The sequence below is a fragment of the Camelus bactrianus genome, chromosome 4 (genome assembly GCF_048773025.1).
Source record: "Camelus bactrianus isolate YW-2024 breed Bactrian camel chromosome 4, ASM4877302v1, whole genome shotgun sequence".
NCBI lineage: Eukaryota > Metazoa > Chordata > Mammalia > Artiodactyla > Camelidae > Camelus > Camelus bactrianus.
Genome location: NC_133542.1, coordinates 59,901,960 through 59,915,196, shown reverse-complemented (window position 1 = coordinate 59,915,196; position 13,237 = coordinate 59,901,960). Strand labels below are relative to the sequence as shown.

Here is a 13,237-nt window from a genome sequence, read left to right as displayed (position 1 = left end):
TTTCCGTTCTTCCCACCAACATCTGTTGAGTTCCTACTATGTGCAGGGCCCTGTGCTGGCTCAGAGACCCTGGGGATGAAGCCAGCACAGTCCCTGCTCCCCGACAGATGGGAAGAGCAATCCGGTGTGATCAGCTCTGTAACAGACGGAAGCCCAGGAGGCTGTGGGGACAAAGACATGGCTGGAACCTGACCTGGTGGGTAGAGGGTGCCGGGGAAAGCCTTCCTTGGATGGGAAGGCTTGCAGGACAAATTCATCAGGTAGAAGTGAACAAGGCTCCCAGCAGAGGGAAGCAGGCATCAAAGGAAAGCCTAGGAAAGCCTGGAGCGGGAGCACAGGATGCAGGGGTGGAGGGTGGTGGGTGTGGGGAGTGGAGACGGGCAATCAGAAGGCTCAGCAGGAGATAGAGACCAACTGACCTTAATCCCAAGTGGCCTTGAGTCATAGCCGGGGGACTTCAGACTTTATTCTGAGGCCCCAGGGAGTCAGGGTAGGGTTTTCTCAGGGAGGATAGCTGGGGCTGAAGGGAGGAGAGTGGACTGAAGGGCCCGGAGCCATGAGCAGGAGTATGTGTGGGAGGGTTCCCTGATTGCTCAACACTGCTTTTATTCAAGCCCCCAGGAGCACTTCCTGAGGGTCAGCTCGATCTCCACAACACCAGGCTGGCCCGCCCCTCCACAATGCACAGGCTCAGGAGAAAATGTATAGAAGGAGCCTGCCTGCGCTGCACAAAGCCTCCTTTGTGATGAGCCCTGGGGCCAAGTTGGCGCGATACTCTGCTGCCCTCTAGTGAGGCCCGAAGCTGCACACCTGCAGGGTCCAGTGGGCTCCTCAGATGCTGTTTCCCTCCATGCCTTCCCTCTGTCCCTCCCTCAAGCATGGGCGCCCAATGCTCCCGGGGAAAGGTGCACTCTAGGAATAGAGGACAGGCTCAAAACGGGGTGAAGAGGGGAGGGGGACACCAAGGGACTCCGTCCCAGCTGTTGGAACAGGCAGCACGATGGTCAAGGAAGGGTACAGCTGGCTGGGGGCCCATCTTGAATTCTCTCAAGTGAGTAAACACAGACTACACACAATGGTAACAGGGATGATGTTTGGGGAGATGGTGGTTGCAGTGACTAAATGTTTATGGGCACCACCTGCTTTGTAGGTATTGGTGGAGATGGTAGAATTTCGGTGATGATGGTGATGGGGTTACGATGATGGTGGCAATGATGGGGGTAGAAATAGTGCTAGAGGTGGTGGAGGTCGTATGACCATGGAGCTACTACGAACGTTCTTATATACGTCTCCAGGCGGGAGTGTGCACTCATTTCTATTGGACACGGATGTAGAAGTAGAATTGTTGTGTCACAGGACAGGCATATATTTAGCTTCAGCAGATGTTGCCAGGTTTCTTTATTTTAATGGTTGTATTTATACATTTTCCTGTAGTTCCTGATTCTCCACATCCCCACTCACACTTAGTATTGTCCGTTTTGTGCACTAATGTATCTCAAGTGCCTGGAAGCCCAGCACAGAGAGGGGGCTTAAAAATTTAGCTAAATGAATGCTCAATTTAAGGGTAGCAGAGGTTCACACTCACCACTGGAGAACAGAACCAGAACTTGGCTCTTGCTTGTGGACATCCAGCAATGGACACATTCTGATCCGGGTTGGGAGGCTGGGGCAAAAGTCCCCATCAAACTGCTCATCACACCCCAGCAAGCACGCATCTCTTGTCTCTGCACTTTTCTCAACATCCCTTCGGTGTAGCTCCCCTCACTCCAGACTGAGGAGGAACAGCAGTCCCATCAAACTAACACACACTAAGATGTGAGTGACCGATAGTCCTTAACCCTTTCAAGGAGAAACTTGTTCACATACTGGGTTTACAACTGAAAAAGTAACCAGTCAGAGCAGACAGCACCAGGACTTAGAGTTCCTAGTTCTGGGTTTAAATTCTCTTGGCTCAGCCATTTACAGCTGTTTCTCCTTAGACAGCCTCCCCTGCCTATCTCTGTTTTCCTGTTGTTGTTTTTTTTATCTGAATAACAGGAATGGTAATTCTTGTCCTATCCACCTCAAGGATTCAAAAAAATATAATAGATTAAGGAACTTCTGAGTTGAAAAAATCTTAGAGTTCAGCTAGGGATTTTTATTTTTGCTTTTAAATAATTCTTCACAATATATGAATTGCTTTCAATTACACTGTTTCATTGAAATCACAGAACTATACAAAATAAGGGCCAGACCATTCATCTCTTTTCATAGGAAGGAAAAGTCTAAGAAAGGGGAAATGACTTGCCCAGGGCTCTGTGGTACGTTAGTGCTAGCGCTGGAGGCAGTGGCTCTTTGCTCTACATAACTCTCTACAGATCAGGCTAGAAGGCCCTATAAAACCAAAAGGTCAACTGGCTCTTGCTTGCATGCCTCCAGTGCATGAGGAACCCAAGAAAAATCACTTGCTAGTTGAGTGGCTCTGATAGTTGGCTGTCATTATTGGTGGTATAGAGCATGTTACATCAAGAGGGGGTGATTATTAGAGCTTTCATATCAAAGTTTGTTTGAAGGAAGAGTTTACAGAAATATTCCGAGAACATGCAGAGACAGCCAGAATGGCAATAATAATAACGATCAATACCTACATATAGTGTCACTTCCCTGTTTATAACCCTTCAGTGGTTTCCTGATCCTCTAAAGAGTGAGTCCAGATTCTTTGATGTGCCCTTCGTGAGCTGGGTCCATCCTCAAACCACCTCTCAATGCCCACATCTCCCTTACCCCATTCTGGCCTTCCTGCAGGATGCCCACTCTGCCTAGAACACCCCCACCTATCTCTCATACCTTCCTGCTCCTATAGATCTCTGAATCCTTAACCCCCACCGCCCCCACTACCACCAAGCCCCTGCACACTAGATTGCACTTACCTGTCTCCCTAGCAAGACTATGAGTTCAGAAGGGGCAGGATCTGTATGCGATTCCCCTGCCCCAGTGCGCAGCCTGGAGGGAGACTGGCACTGAATGGGTGACTGCTCCACCCCAGCACATTCACAGACATTTCTGTTGCTCTCCCTAGCCAGACCAGGGGAGGGTTAAACAATTGCCCAGCTCTTGGATCAGCTTTGGCATTGGAGAGGCAGGTGGCCCAATGTTTAACCAGATGCTTGGGAGACTGTTGTCAGCTCAGCTCAGGAACTGAATCCAACCACATCTTCCTGGAGCCGACACCTGGGCCCCTCCCACCCCTTTAGACCCTTCCCTTCCCTGGGCTCTGAGCTGGAAGAAGCTGGAACAGCTGGGGAGGGTTAAGGAGGGAGGAAGATTACAAAATTGGAGGAGGAGTATCTGGAGAGAATAGGAAGAGCCCCGTCCATGCTCTGCCCAGATTTGCTTTTTGGCCTTGGCTGAGTCTTTCCCATTCCGGCCTCGGTATCCCCATCTGTGCACAGAGGAGACTGGCCAAGGGCAAGTGATCCTCAGACTCCAGAACCCCCTAGCTAGAGACTTTCTCCACCACAGAGGTGGGGGTTGGTAAATCTTTAACTAGCTAGCCCTGGGCAGGCCCCAGACTTTCCGGATGGATGGCTGCCTGGGAAGAGGGGGAAGAGGGTGGGAGACGTTAAGGTGTGTATAGCCAGTCCCAGTGTGGTGGAGAAGGGAGGGTACTGGGGAGGGAAAAGAACGAGACTTGGGCGGAGCTAACTCCGTGTGCAAAGCAGGACATGGAGGAACGCGGGTCCCCCGACGGGTAAGTACAGATTTAGGGAGGTTCAAGGAGCTGCTGGCGCACGGATGGTTAACTCAGGTTGCTGCCACAGGGACCCCGCGCGGAATCTGGAGCAGGGGCCAGAAGGGCCAGAGAAGCCGGAAACGCCCATCCAGGTGGTGCTCAGGTGGGTGTAGGTTGGCTGGGAGGGGGCCGGGCGAGGAAGGGCTCAGTGGAGACTTGATGGACCATCCGCCCCCTTCTCCGTCCCGTCGGACCTCAGGGTGCGTCCCATGAGTGCGGCTGAGCTGCGTCGAGGGGAGCAGAGCGCGCTGCACTGCTCAGGGACTCGGACTCTGCAGGTAAAGACCCCCAGCCGGCCCCCCCAACCCCAAAACACACCTACCAGGAAGACGACGGGTCCCTCCTCCCGGCAAATTCCCCCAGGCCCCGCCCTCCCCCAGGTGGGCCCCGCCCTCCCAGAGTGCCCCGCCCCCTTCTCCATCGTGCCCTCCCCCAGGTGAGCCCCCCCGGCGGGGGCCCAGACGTGGCGTTCCGCTTCGGCGCCGTACTGGACGGGGCCCGCACGCAGGAGGACGTGTTCCGGGCGTGCGGCGTGCGGCGCCTGGGCGAGCTGGCGCTGCGCGGGTGAGTGAGGCCGGGTGTCGCCCCGCCCCGCACAGCCCCGCCCCCTCACAGCCCCGCCCCCTGCCGTCCTCCGGGCCTGAGTCCAGCCGCACCCCTGCTGCCTGCAGCTTCTCCTGCACCGTCTTCACTTTTGGCCAGACCGGCTCCGGAAAGACCTACACCCTGACCGGACCTCCTCCCCAGGTGGGCCCAGCACTAGCGGAGCCCCCACGAGTCAGAGGTCGGTGGGCGGGAAGCTCTGGGGAGCCGCAGGCGGCGCAGACTTCCAGAAGGATGGGGCTTGAACGTTACAGCCCAGCCCCATTTGTTTGTAGACAGGAAAACTGAAGATCAGAGAAGTGAAGGGGCTTCGCCAATATAGAGCACTTGGGTTCAAACTGTGTTCCCTTTACTTACTAGCTCTCAGTTTCTTCATCTGTGACATGAAAGTGATAGTTCTGACTGAGAATTAAATGAGATGTGTGGGAACTTGGTGCAGTGCTCTACGAAGGGTAATTGTAACTGGTGGTGGTGATGGCGGTAACCCAGCCCCAGGCTCAGCTGTTTTTGCCCCCAGGGGGAAGGGGTGCCTGTACCCCCCAGCCTGGCTGGCATCATGCAAAGGACCTTCGCCTGGCTGTTAGACCGCGTGCAACACCTGGGTGCCCCTGTCACTCTCCATGCCTCCTATCTGGAGATCTACAATGAGCAGGTGAGGGACTGAGATGAATAGAGACTGCCCACAGGAAAAAGAGGCATTTCTTTTCAAGGAGCCTGGGTCAAGGGGCAGAATGGAGGAGGGGAGACTGTTGACCACAAAGTTTGGGGGTGGATGGAAAAAGGACTCAGAGGGCCCCTCCTTTACCTTCCACCTCATCTCTTAGGTTCGAGACTTGCTGAGCCTGGGGTCTCTTCGGCCCCTCCCTGTTCGCTGGAACAAGACGCGGGGCTTCTATGTGGAGCAGCTACGCGTGGTGGAGTTTGGGAGTCTGGGGACTCTGATGGAACTTCTGCAAATGGGTGCGTGCTACCTTAGGGGAGCTTTGAGGTTAGAGGGATGCCTTGCTTTTCAGCTGTTCACTGAGTGCCCTCAGGGCCCCAGGCTGGAGCTGTGGGTTCAGAGATGACCTTTGTGGGAGAAAGGGGCCAGCAAACCAACAATTCAGACACAGCCCAAGGGTGTCCCCCACCCCAACCCCCAGGCATGCTGATTTTGCCTTCCAGACTCTTTTCCCACCCTTCATCTCCAGCCCTGGGCTTCTGCCTCAGTCTGGCCTCAGTTTTACCTCCTGGAGGGGTCTCTCCATCTCAAGGCCCTCCCTTTTCAGTCCATGCTTCTTCATGTAGCAAACCACATCCCTCTTCCCCTCCAGACCTTTCCAGTGCCCTGAGAGTAACGGTCATACTTCTTAGCCTAGCCTAAAGGCCCCTCTGTTCCAGGCTCATTCATTCATTCATCAGATACTTACTGAGCACCCACCCTGTGGCTGGCATTGGGGGCACTGAGGTTCTAGGTTCTAGCTGAGCATTATGCCATGCCTCCCAGCTGATCTCTCTGCCTGAGTTTCTGTCCATCCACACAGCAGTGGGAGAGATGATGATAAAATGTGAGTCAGACTGACATTCTTCCACTCAATTCTCTCCAGCCCCCTTTCATCTATTCCTACTAGAGCCAGACCCAGTATGCATCATTCTCCTGTCTCTGTGCCTCTGCATGAGCCGGCCCTCTACCTGGATGTCTTTGCTCCTTTTTCTTCATTGGTGACCACCTGCTCTTCCTCGCAGGTCCAGCTCCATATGTTCTTCCCCTCTAGGTCTTAGCCGTCGAAGGAGCTCAGCTCACACCCTGAACCAGGCCTCCAGCCGAAGCCATGCCCTGCTCACGCTCTACATCAGCCACCAAACTGTGAGTGCCCCAGCTTGGGGATGGAGGTGGCCCCGGTTCACCCAGCAAGGGTCAACCTCTGGGGGTGCAAACCATCTTGGGCATGCACAGGAGGTAACGGTGGAAACCCTTGGCCTTGTGGCTTTAATGGGGACAGCCTCTCCCAAGTCTCCATCAAGCCCTGTTCCCCAATCCCAGCAGATGCCTCCTGTGGAGCCCGGGGGACCCCCTACAGGTGGGAAGCTGTGTTTTGTGGACCTGGCTGGCAGTGAGAAGGTGACGGCCACAGGATCCCATGGGGAACTGATGCTTGAGGCTAACAGCATCAACCGCAGCCTACTGGCCCTGGGTGAGGTCTGGGGCCAGCTGGACTGACTCCCTGAGTCCCTCATCTGTGCCTTACCCATAGCTGTCCACATGGGGAAGCCAGAGGAGGTCCAGTGCACAGAGGAGAGTTAAAGAGCCGTGATCCAGAAGCCACAGGCCTCCTCTGGCCTCAGCTTGCTGTTGTCTCATACTTTCCCTCTTGGAACTTTGTTTATGGATCTCTCAACCCTGAGAAGACAGTTACATTCTAATTGGGAAGGTAGAAGCCCTCAAGTGCAGAGTGTGAGCCCTCAGACATTCAGCCTGTCCCTTTTGGCATTTGGGAAGGCTGAGGTCCTGGGAGGGGAAGGACACTAACTTGTCTTCCCACCTCCCCACCTGCCAGGTCATTGGGCCTTGAGTCCTTAACAGCTGGGGCCTCAGCCTTGCTCTGTGCACCCTTGGGGAGATGCTCAGGAATGCCTCTTCATTCCATTTATTAGTCAGACATTTCCTGAGCCCCTGCCAAGTGCCAGGCCCTTTGGTGGGCACTGGTGATCAGGGATGGACAGGGTCATCTCTGCCCTCCAGGAGACCCATTCTGGTGGCAGAGGCCCACCTGAGTGAGTAACAAGATGATGTGGAAAGAGGCATTTGAGAGACACAGGCCTGGATGGCCCAGCTGGATGGCCTTGGGCAAGGGGGGGTAACCATGCTGGACCTTGCTTTCCCCACCCAGGTCACTGCATCTCCCTGCTGCTGGACCCCCAGCGGAAGCAGAGCCACATCCCCTTCCGGGACAGCAAGCTCACCAAGCTGCTGGCAGATTCACTGGGGGGGCGCGGGGTCACCCTCATGGTACTAGAGTGGGGCTGGCAGGGAGGGTGGAGTCCTGAGGGAGGGCTCCAGGAGAGGAACACTCAGGGGCAGTCCTCCCCAGGTGGCCTGCGTGTCCCCCTCAGCCCAGTGCCTTCCTGAGACTCTCAGCACCCTGCGGTATGCAAGCCGAGCTCAGCGAGTCACCACTCGGCCCCAGGCCCCCAAGGTGAGCAGAGAGATGCAGGCAGAGGGATGGGCAGGGAAGATGGTGGGGAATCAGGCAATAGTTGGAGCCTGAGTTGGCGTCATAGTTGAAGTCTGGGACTGAGTCAGAACTGGAATTACAGTTGGAATCTTGATGATGGCACGTGGTTGGGTACGGTGGGGCCGGATCATGGTCAGGGTTACCGCAGGTCTTGGGTGGAGTCTGATTCGGGCTGTAATTCACAGTCTAGCTGACATCCCAGTTGGTATCATGATTAAGTCTGAGATGAGTTGGAGTTTGTTGTGAGGTGTTGTCTGGGGTCAGAATCTGGGCCAAAGTTTGAACAGAACTGAGTTTGGGGTTGGACGTCAGGGTCCAGCTTAGAGTGGGCCTTGCAGGCATGCAGCTGAGGCTACATGGCACTCTGATACAGTTAGGACAAGGTGCCCCCTCGGGTGGATGCAGCCTTGGGCCTGGATTCAAAGCTGGCCAGTGAAGTATGGGCTGAATTGTAGGCCCCGCTCACCGCCCACCCCTGGAGCCCTCATGCAGTGCCAGTCATGTATGACCATAAACAGCAGCCTTGGGTCTCTTTCTCTGCAGTCCCCTGTGGCAAAGCCACCCCGGCATTTGGAGCCTGAGCTATTGCAGCTCCAGGAGGAGAACCGTCTCCTGCGGTCTCAGTTGCGTCAAATGGACCCCAAGGGTATGATGTCCCCGGGGGCGGGGGCAGGATGAGCATAGGGGCTAGGGCTCCTGGGGCTCCAGCCACCTCCCTCTTCCCTGCAGCCTCTGGGCTCAGTGGGGCCCGGGTGGCCTGGGCCCAGCGGAACCTCTACGGGATGCTACAGGAGTTCATGCTGGAGAATGAGAGGCTCAGGTAGGGCCCCGCCGCCCGCTGCGGGGCTGCCTCTGCCAAGCTGCCTCCCCTCCCTGGTCCCTGGCTCCCCTGCTGTCCCCACCTGCCTCCTGGGGCTTGTGCTATGCTGCTGTGTGTAGGGGCTGACCGACACACCCCAGCCCTGCCTCCTGTCACCATCCTGGGGCCTGCTCTTCCCAGGAAAGAAAAGAGCCAGCTGCAGAGCAGCTGGGACCTGGCCTGTGATGAGCAGCGCATCCTGGCCCAGCAGGTCCAGGACCTGGAGCGGTGAGCACAGCTGCCGGCTGGAGACTGGCCTTGGGACGGAGGGCAGGTGGGAAAGGGCTCAGTGAAATAGTTAGGTCTGACCTCTGGATCAAGACCCATTGGGTTCAGATTCCAGCTCTGCCACCTACCAGCCGTGTGACCTTGGGTGAGTCATTTATCCTCTCACTGCCTGAGTTTCCTCTTCTTTAAAATGGGAATGATATAGTGCCTACCGTCTTGGGTTGTTTTAAAGTTGAGATTGAGTGAGTTCATATGTAAAGCATTGGGAACAGTGCCCAGCATATGGTAAGCGCTCCATGAGGGTTTGTGACAAGCGGGGACTTGGGTGCTAACCTGGTGGTAGCATTGAGGGCTGCAGGAAGACCCCATTGTTCTTTCTAGGCGCCTCTTCTCTGCCTGCTACCTTCACCAGTCAGGCCCTGGCCCAGCCCCACCGTGTCCCTGTGTGATGGCACCACTTCCCCTCTGCCATGTGAGTATCTGCCCAGCCTGCAGAGGGGAGGAGCAAGGATGTCACAAAGTCCCTGACGTGACCTCTTGCAGGCCCTGCCATCCCTCTGCTCCTGCCCCTGCTGCCACCTCTGTCCCCTGTGCCGAGCACCACTGGCCCACTGGGCCTGCCCACGGAGGGAGCTCCACCTGCCCCAGGTAGGAAAAGTTGAGGTTGAGGGCGGGGAGGCTGGGAGATCCGGAGACCTAGATCCAGGGGGTCTGCAGTCTGGGAGGCTCCAGGACTCTGGGGACTCCGGGGTCCCAGGCTGGGTCAAGGTGGGGAGTGGCTGGCTTTGAGTTCCTTCTGCCCAAGTTTCAAAATAGCTATTTACCTCGCCTCCCCTCTTCCTCTCCATCCTGCCTTCTTTCAGGGACTCACTCTGCCATTTGCTTATTTATTCACCCACTTACATGGCGCTCATTTAGGCATTTACTTAATCACGTGTTCACTTACTCATTCAACAACTTTCCCCTAAGCTCCTTGCTTTGTGCTGGCCCCTGCTCTGGGCACTGAGGATTCATAGACCAGACATGGTTCCTGCCCTTATGGAGTTCCTAGTCTCCAGAGAGGACATCGCCAGGGCCACCCACTTCCCACAGGAAAAGTGACCACAACCCCGTCCCTTTAGGCCCGCCTAACATTCTTAGTGCCCCATGGGGCAGGTGTGGCAGGGATGGTGGTATCGTGGTTGGCACCAGGGATGTGGGGTGCAGAGAGGCAGGGCTGAGGGCACCCAGTGTGGGCTCTGGTCTTTCCTGCAGGTGTTTGGCCCTCAGGCCCCAGGTGATGTGCCCCTGTCTGCCCGGCGTCCACCATGGGCACCCCCACGCAGCCCTGGCTCTGCCAACTACTTGAGAGAGAGGTGGGCCCAGCCCTTGGGTACTGGGGTCGGGGAGCAAGAGGCCTGGGAACTTGAAGGCTCACCTCCTGCCACCCAACTCACTCTGGCCCAGGAGTCACAGCCACTGGACTCAGACCCAAGTCCTGGCAGAGGTGCTGACCAAGGAAGAGGTGGTACCCTCTGCACCCCCCATGCCCATGGGGCCCCCCAACACGTCGCCAGTGCTGAGAGGTGAAGAAGGGAGGGAGGGAGGGGCCCCCAGCGTTTTCTGTGAGCGTGGGCCAGAGCCCACTTTCTCCAAACCTTAGTCTTCCCGTCTCTGAAATAGAGGGCAGGTTAAAAGGTGAGAATTCTAAGGTCTTTCTAGTTCCCCAACTTGGAATTCTCTTCCTAGGGCCACCTGCATTCCCAGATGTGTGCTGGAGCCCATGGTGTACATGGCAGTGGGGAGGGGAGTGGGTACCACCTGAGACTTCCTCAGAGGATGTTGGGACCCTGTTGGGACCCTGGGTAGGGAAGGGCCCAGGGGAGTACTGGCCTCAAATCTCACCATGCCCCTTAGGTGGGGCCACAGTTCCAAACCTGGCCCGGAGACTGGAGGCCCTCAGAGACCAAATCGGCAGCTCCCTGAGACGTGGCCGGAGCCAGCCACCCCCCAGTGAGGGCACACGGAGCCCTAGCCGAGTCCTCCCTCCCTGCTGAGGGCAAGTTGGGGGACGCAGGAGACCACCATGTGACCGTGGACTGGGCTCTGCTCTCCTGGGCTTCAGTGTCCCCATCTGTTAAATGGGGTTGCAGCTGCTGCTCCAGTCTGCACCTGGGCTGGGCAGAGGACATTTCCTGAGGGATAGAGGTGGGGGCTGGTGGGACAATTTGAGGGAGCAAAGGGAGGGTGCCACCCCGGACTAGGAGAAATGAGACTGGATTCAGGGGAAACCAGGCAGCCAGTGATGAAATATACAAATAAAGAGAAGCGTCATCTCCAGGTCTGGTTGGTTCTGTCCTCTGACTAGTCAGTTACTTCCCCGTGGGGGTATCCCAGAGAGGAGGGGCTTTTGGTGGAGTCTGAGCAAGAGGAGGCAAGGACTCCACCTTCCCCTTCTGATCTGGAATATTCCAGGTTCCCATTTCCTTTCCTGTATTATACAAGTTTTAATTGAGCAACTACTACATGCTACTGGGCAGGCATGGGGAGACTGAATGGTGAGCATCTCCATGAAGGGGATCTGGGGAAAACTGATTTGGCTTTATGCCAGGGCAAGTGGTGGACCGAGGGGCTCGTACTCTGTGCCAGCTGCATGTGTCCTGGTGCTGTGGCTCTGTGACCCTAGGCAAGCCCAGCACCCTCCCTAGACCACTTTCTGGTTTTCAGTCAATTAGATGGAGTACATGGCCTGTTCTGATGAACTCTGATGAGGGTCAAGGAGTTTAGGACTATCATGATTCCCAGCACAGTGCCCAGTAGGATGCAGTGGGTCTACAGTTTGGGGTAAGGCCAGACGTGATATGAGAAATTGGGGGTGCAAGTGGACGGACTTTAATATGGAAAGAGCCATGAGGTTAACCTAACTCTCCCATTTTATAGTTAGGGAGACTGAGACCCACATGGCTCATTCTTTTGTTTGTTCATACATTCACTCGCTCATTCATTCAACAAACACCATTGGCATCAACTGCAAATCAAAGTGGCAAAGAAGACTGATAAGGGACAAACTGACTTTGCCCAGGAAGCTCACAGTCTGGTAGGGGACAAACAGACATTTACAATCTCACACATGTGCTTTAATGGGGTAAGCCCAGGGCACTGAAGGCATGGAGGGTCACCCAATCAAAAATTGTTGAGAGGGTCAGGGATGGTTCGCCAACGAGAGCCATAATTAAGGCTCAGAGGGTAAACAGCAGTTGGCCCAGGGCAGGTGGAGGGGCTGCGGAGGCAAAGGCTCATTGACCTCTGGGTTCCAAAGGTTGTCAAGGACAGGAAGTGCATGGCCTTGTCAGCCACATCAGGAGTTGGGGTTTGTCCCTAGGGCAAGGGGAACCATGGAAGGGTCTTGAGGAGTCACCACTTAGATTTGCACTTATGTTATGCTGGCAACCCTAGCAGGTGGACTGACTGGTAAGGATGAGCTGGAGGCAGGAGACCATTGAAATGACCAGTGCAGGGCAGATGAGACACCTCCATCAGCGGTACCTAAGCTAGCCTCGGGCTGGGCATCCCTGAGATCTGGACGCTGGGCTCAGGCAAGGCTCCAGGTAGACCAGCCTCAGCCAGTGGCCGGAGAGCAAGCCAGGGAGCTGCAGGAGAAGACAGGGGAGCATGGGGACACCCCTGGGCAGGGGTCACAGCCGTCCTCCAGCACAGTGCTCAGACTTGATACCACATCAGCTTGGCTGGCTCAGCAGGTTTGAGCCTGGACTCTTCCACTCCACAGCGCCCTTATCTCACTTACTCTGTCATGGCTCTGCTTGCTGGGAGGTCTGTAGCCTCAGGCAGAGGAGGCCCCTGGCACTGAGCATGAAGGCTTTTTCCTTGGCTGTCTTGGGAAGAATGGACAGGGACCACCCAGGGGGACCCTGGCTATTGCTGGTTCATTCGTGCTTGGACGATTCCTTTTCCCACTGCAGCCAGCCACGATTTTCCAGTTTCCTAGTTCCAGCTCAGCAAAACCCCTACTTACTTTCCCAGAGATAGACACAGGACTCAAGGCGATCAGTCTCCACTACTGCCATCTCAAACCATGTGACCATCTCCTGGTCAGCATCCTTACCCTCGAACTGCCGCTTGTCCAGAGTCCCTAAACCCTGGAGTAGTTCCATGGCATACCAGTAATGTATCAAGACTCTTCAAATCCAGTGTATTTGTCTTTTTTTTTTTTTTAACTGAGAACTGTGGATTCTACAAAAGACTTCTTTCTGGCTTTTCCCAGAATACTGAAACTGGGGGGAAGTTCTGTGGCCCCATGAAATAGGATGGTAGTTCTCCAGAACTGTCAAACTTAGAAGAAGGTCTCTGGTACATTAGGATTGGGGGCAGCTCTTGGAAATCCTGAAGCACTGTGTGAATTTCCCAGAATTCCAGATCCCCTAAAAGAGCTCTCTGAAATTATAAAACTTTGTGTAGAAGTTGGGAGGGATTCTCTGGAATTTTTGGCTGGGGGTGGGGATGTTCATCAGTGCTTAGAAGGCTGTCCATGAGTTTCTAGAGTGCTGGCAAATCTAGAGATCA

The 13,237-nt window shown here is 55.4% G+C and overlaps 1 protein-coding gene across 9 annotated transcripts; it reads left to right on the top strand.

The window, feature by feature from the left end:
- Positions 1-3,188: 3,188 nt before the first annotated feature.
- On the top strand, positions 3,189-10,996 carry KIF12 (kinesin family member 12). Of its 9 annotated transcripts, none has more exons than XM_074362066.1 (19): positions 3,202-3,606; positions 3,801-3,875; positions 3,972-4,050; positions 4,209-4,336; positions 4,444-4,519; positions 4,893-5,027; positions 5,200-5,335; positions 6,130-6,221; positions 6,399-6,549; positions 7,246-7,364; positions 7,447-7,551; positions 8,134-8,236; positions 8,320-8,410; positions 8,591-8,677; positions 9,059-9,149; positions 9,221-9,325; positions 9,932-10,032; positions 10,124-10,163; positions 10,574-10,996. In XM_074362066.1, the coding sequence occupies exons 1-19, from the start codon at positions 3,560-3,562 to the stop codon at positions 10,640-10,642; spliced, it is 1,830 nt and encodes a 609-aa protein (XP_074218167.1). In that variant the 5' UTR covers positions 3,202-3,559; the 3' UTR covers positions 10,643-10,996. The 9 variants fall into 9 exon arrangements, with proteins under 9 accessions (XP_074218164.1, XP_074218168.1, XP_074218167.1 ...); XM_074362064.1 differs by having other exon boundaries at positions 3,523-3,606; positions 10,124-10,242; XM_074362068.1 differs by having other exon boundaries at positions 3,595-3,730; positions 10,124-10,242.
- Positions 10,997-13,237: the final 2,241 nt, after the last annotated feature.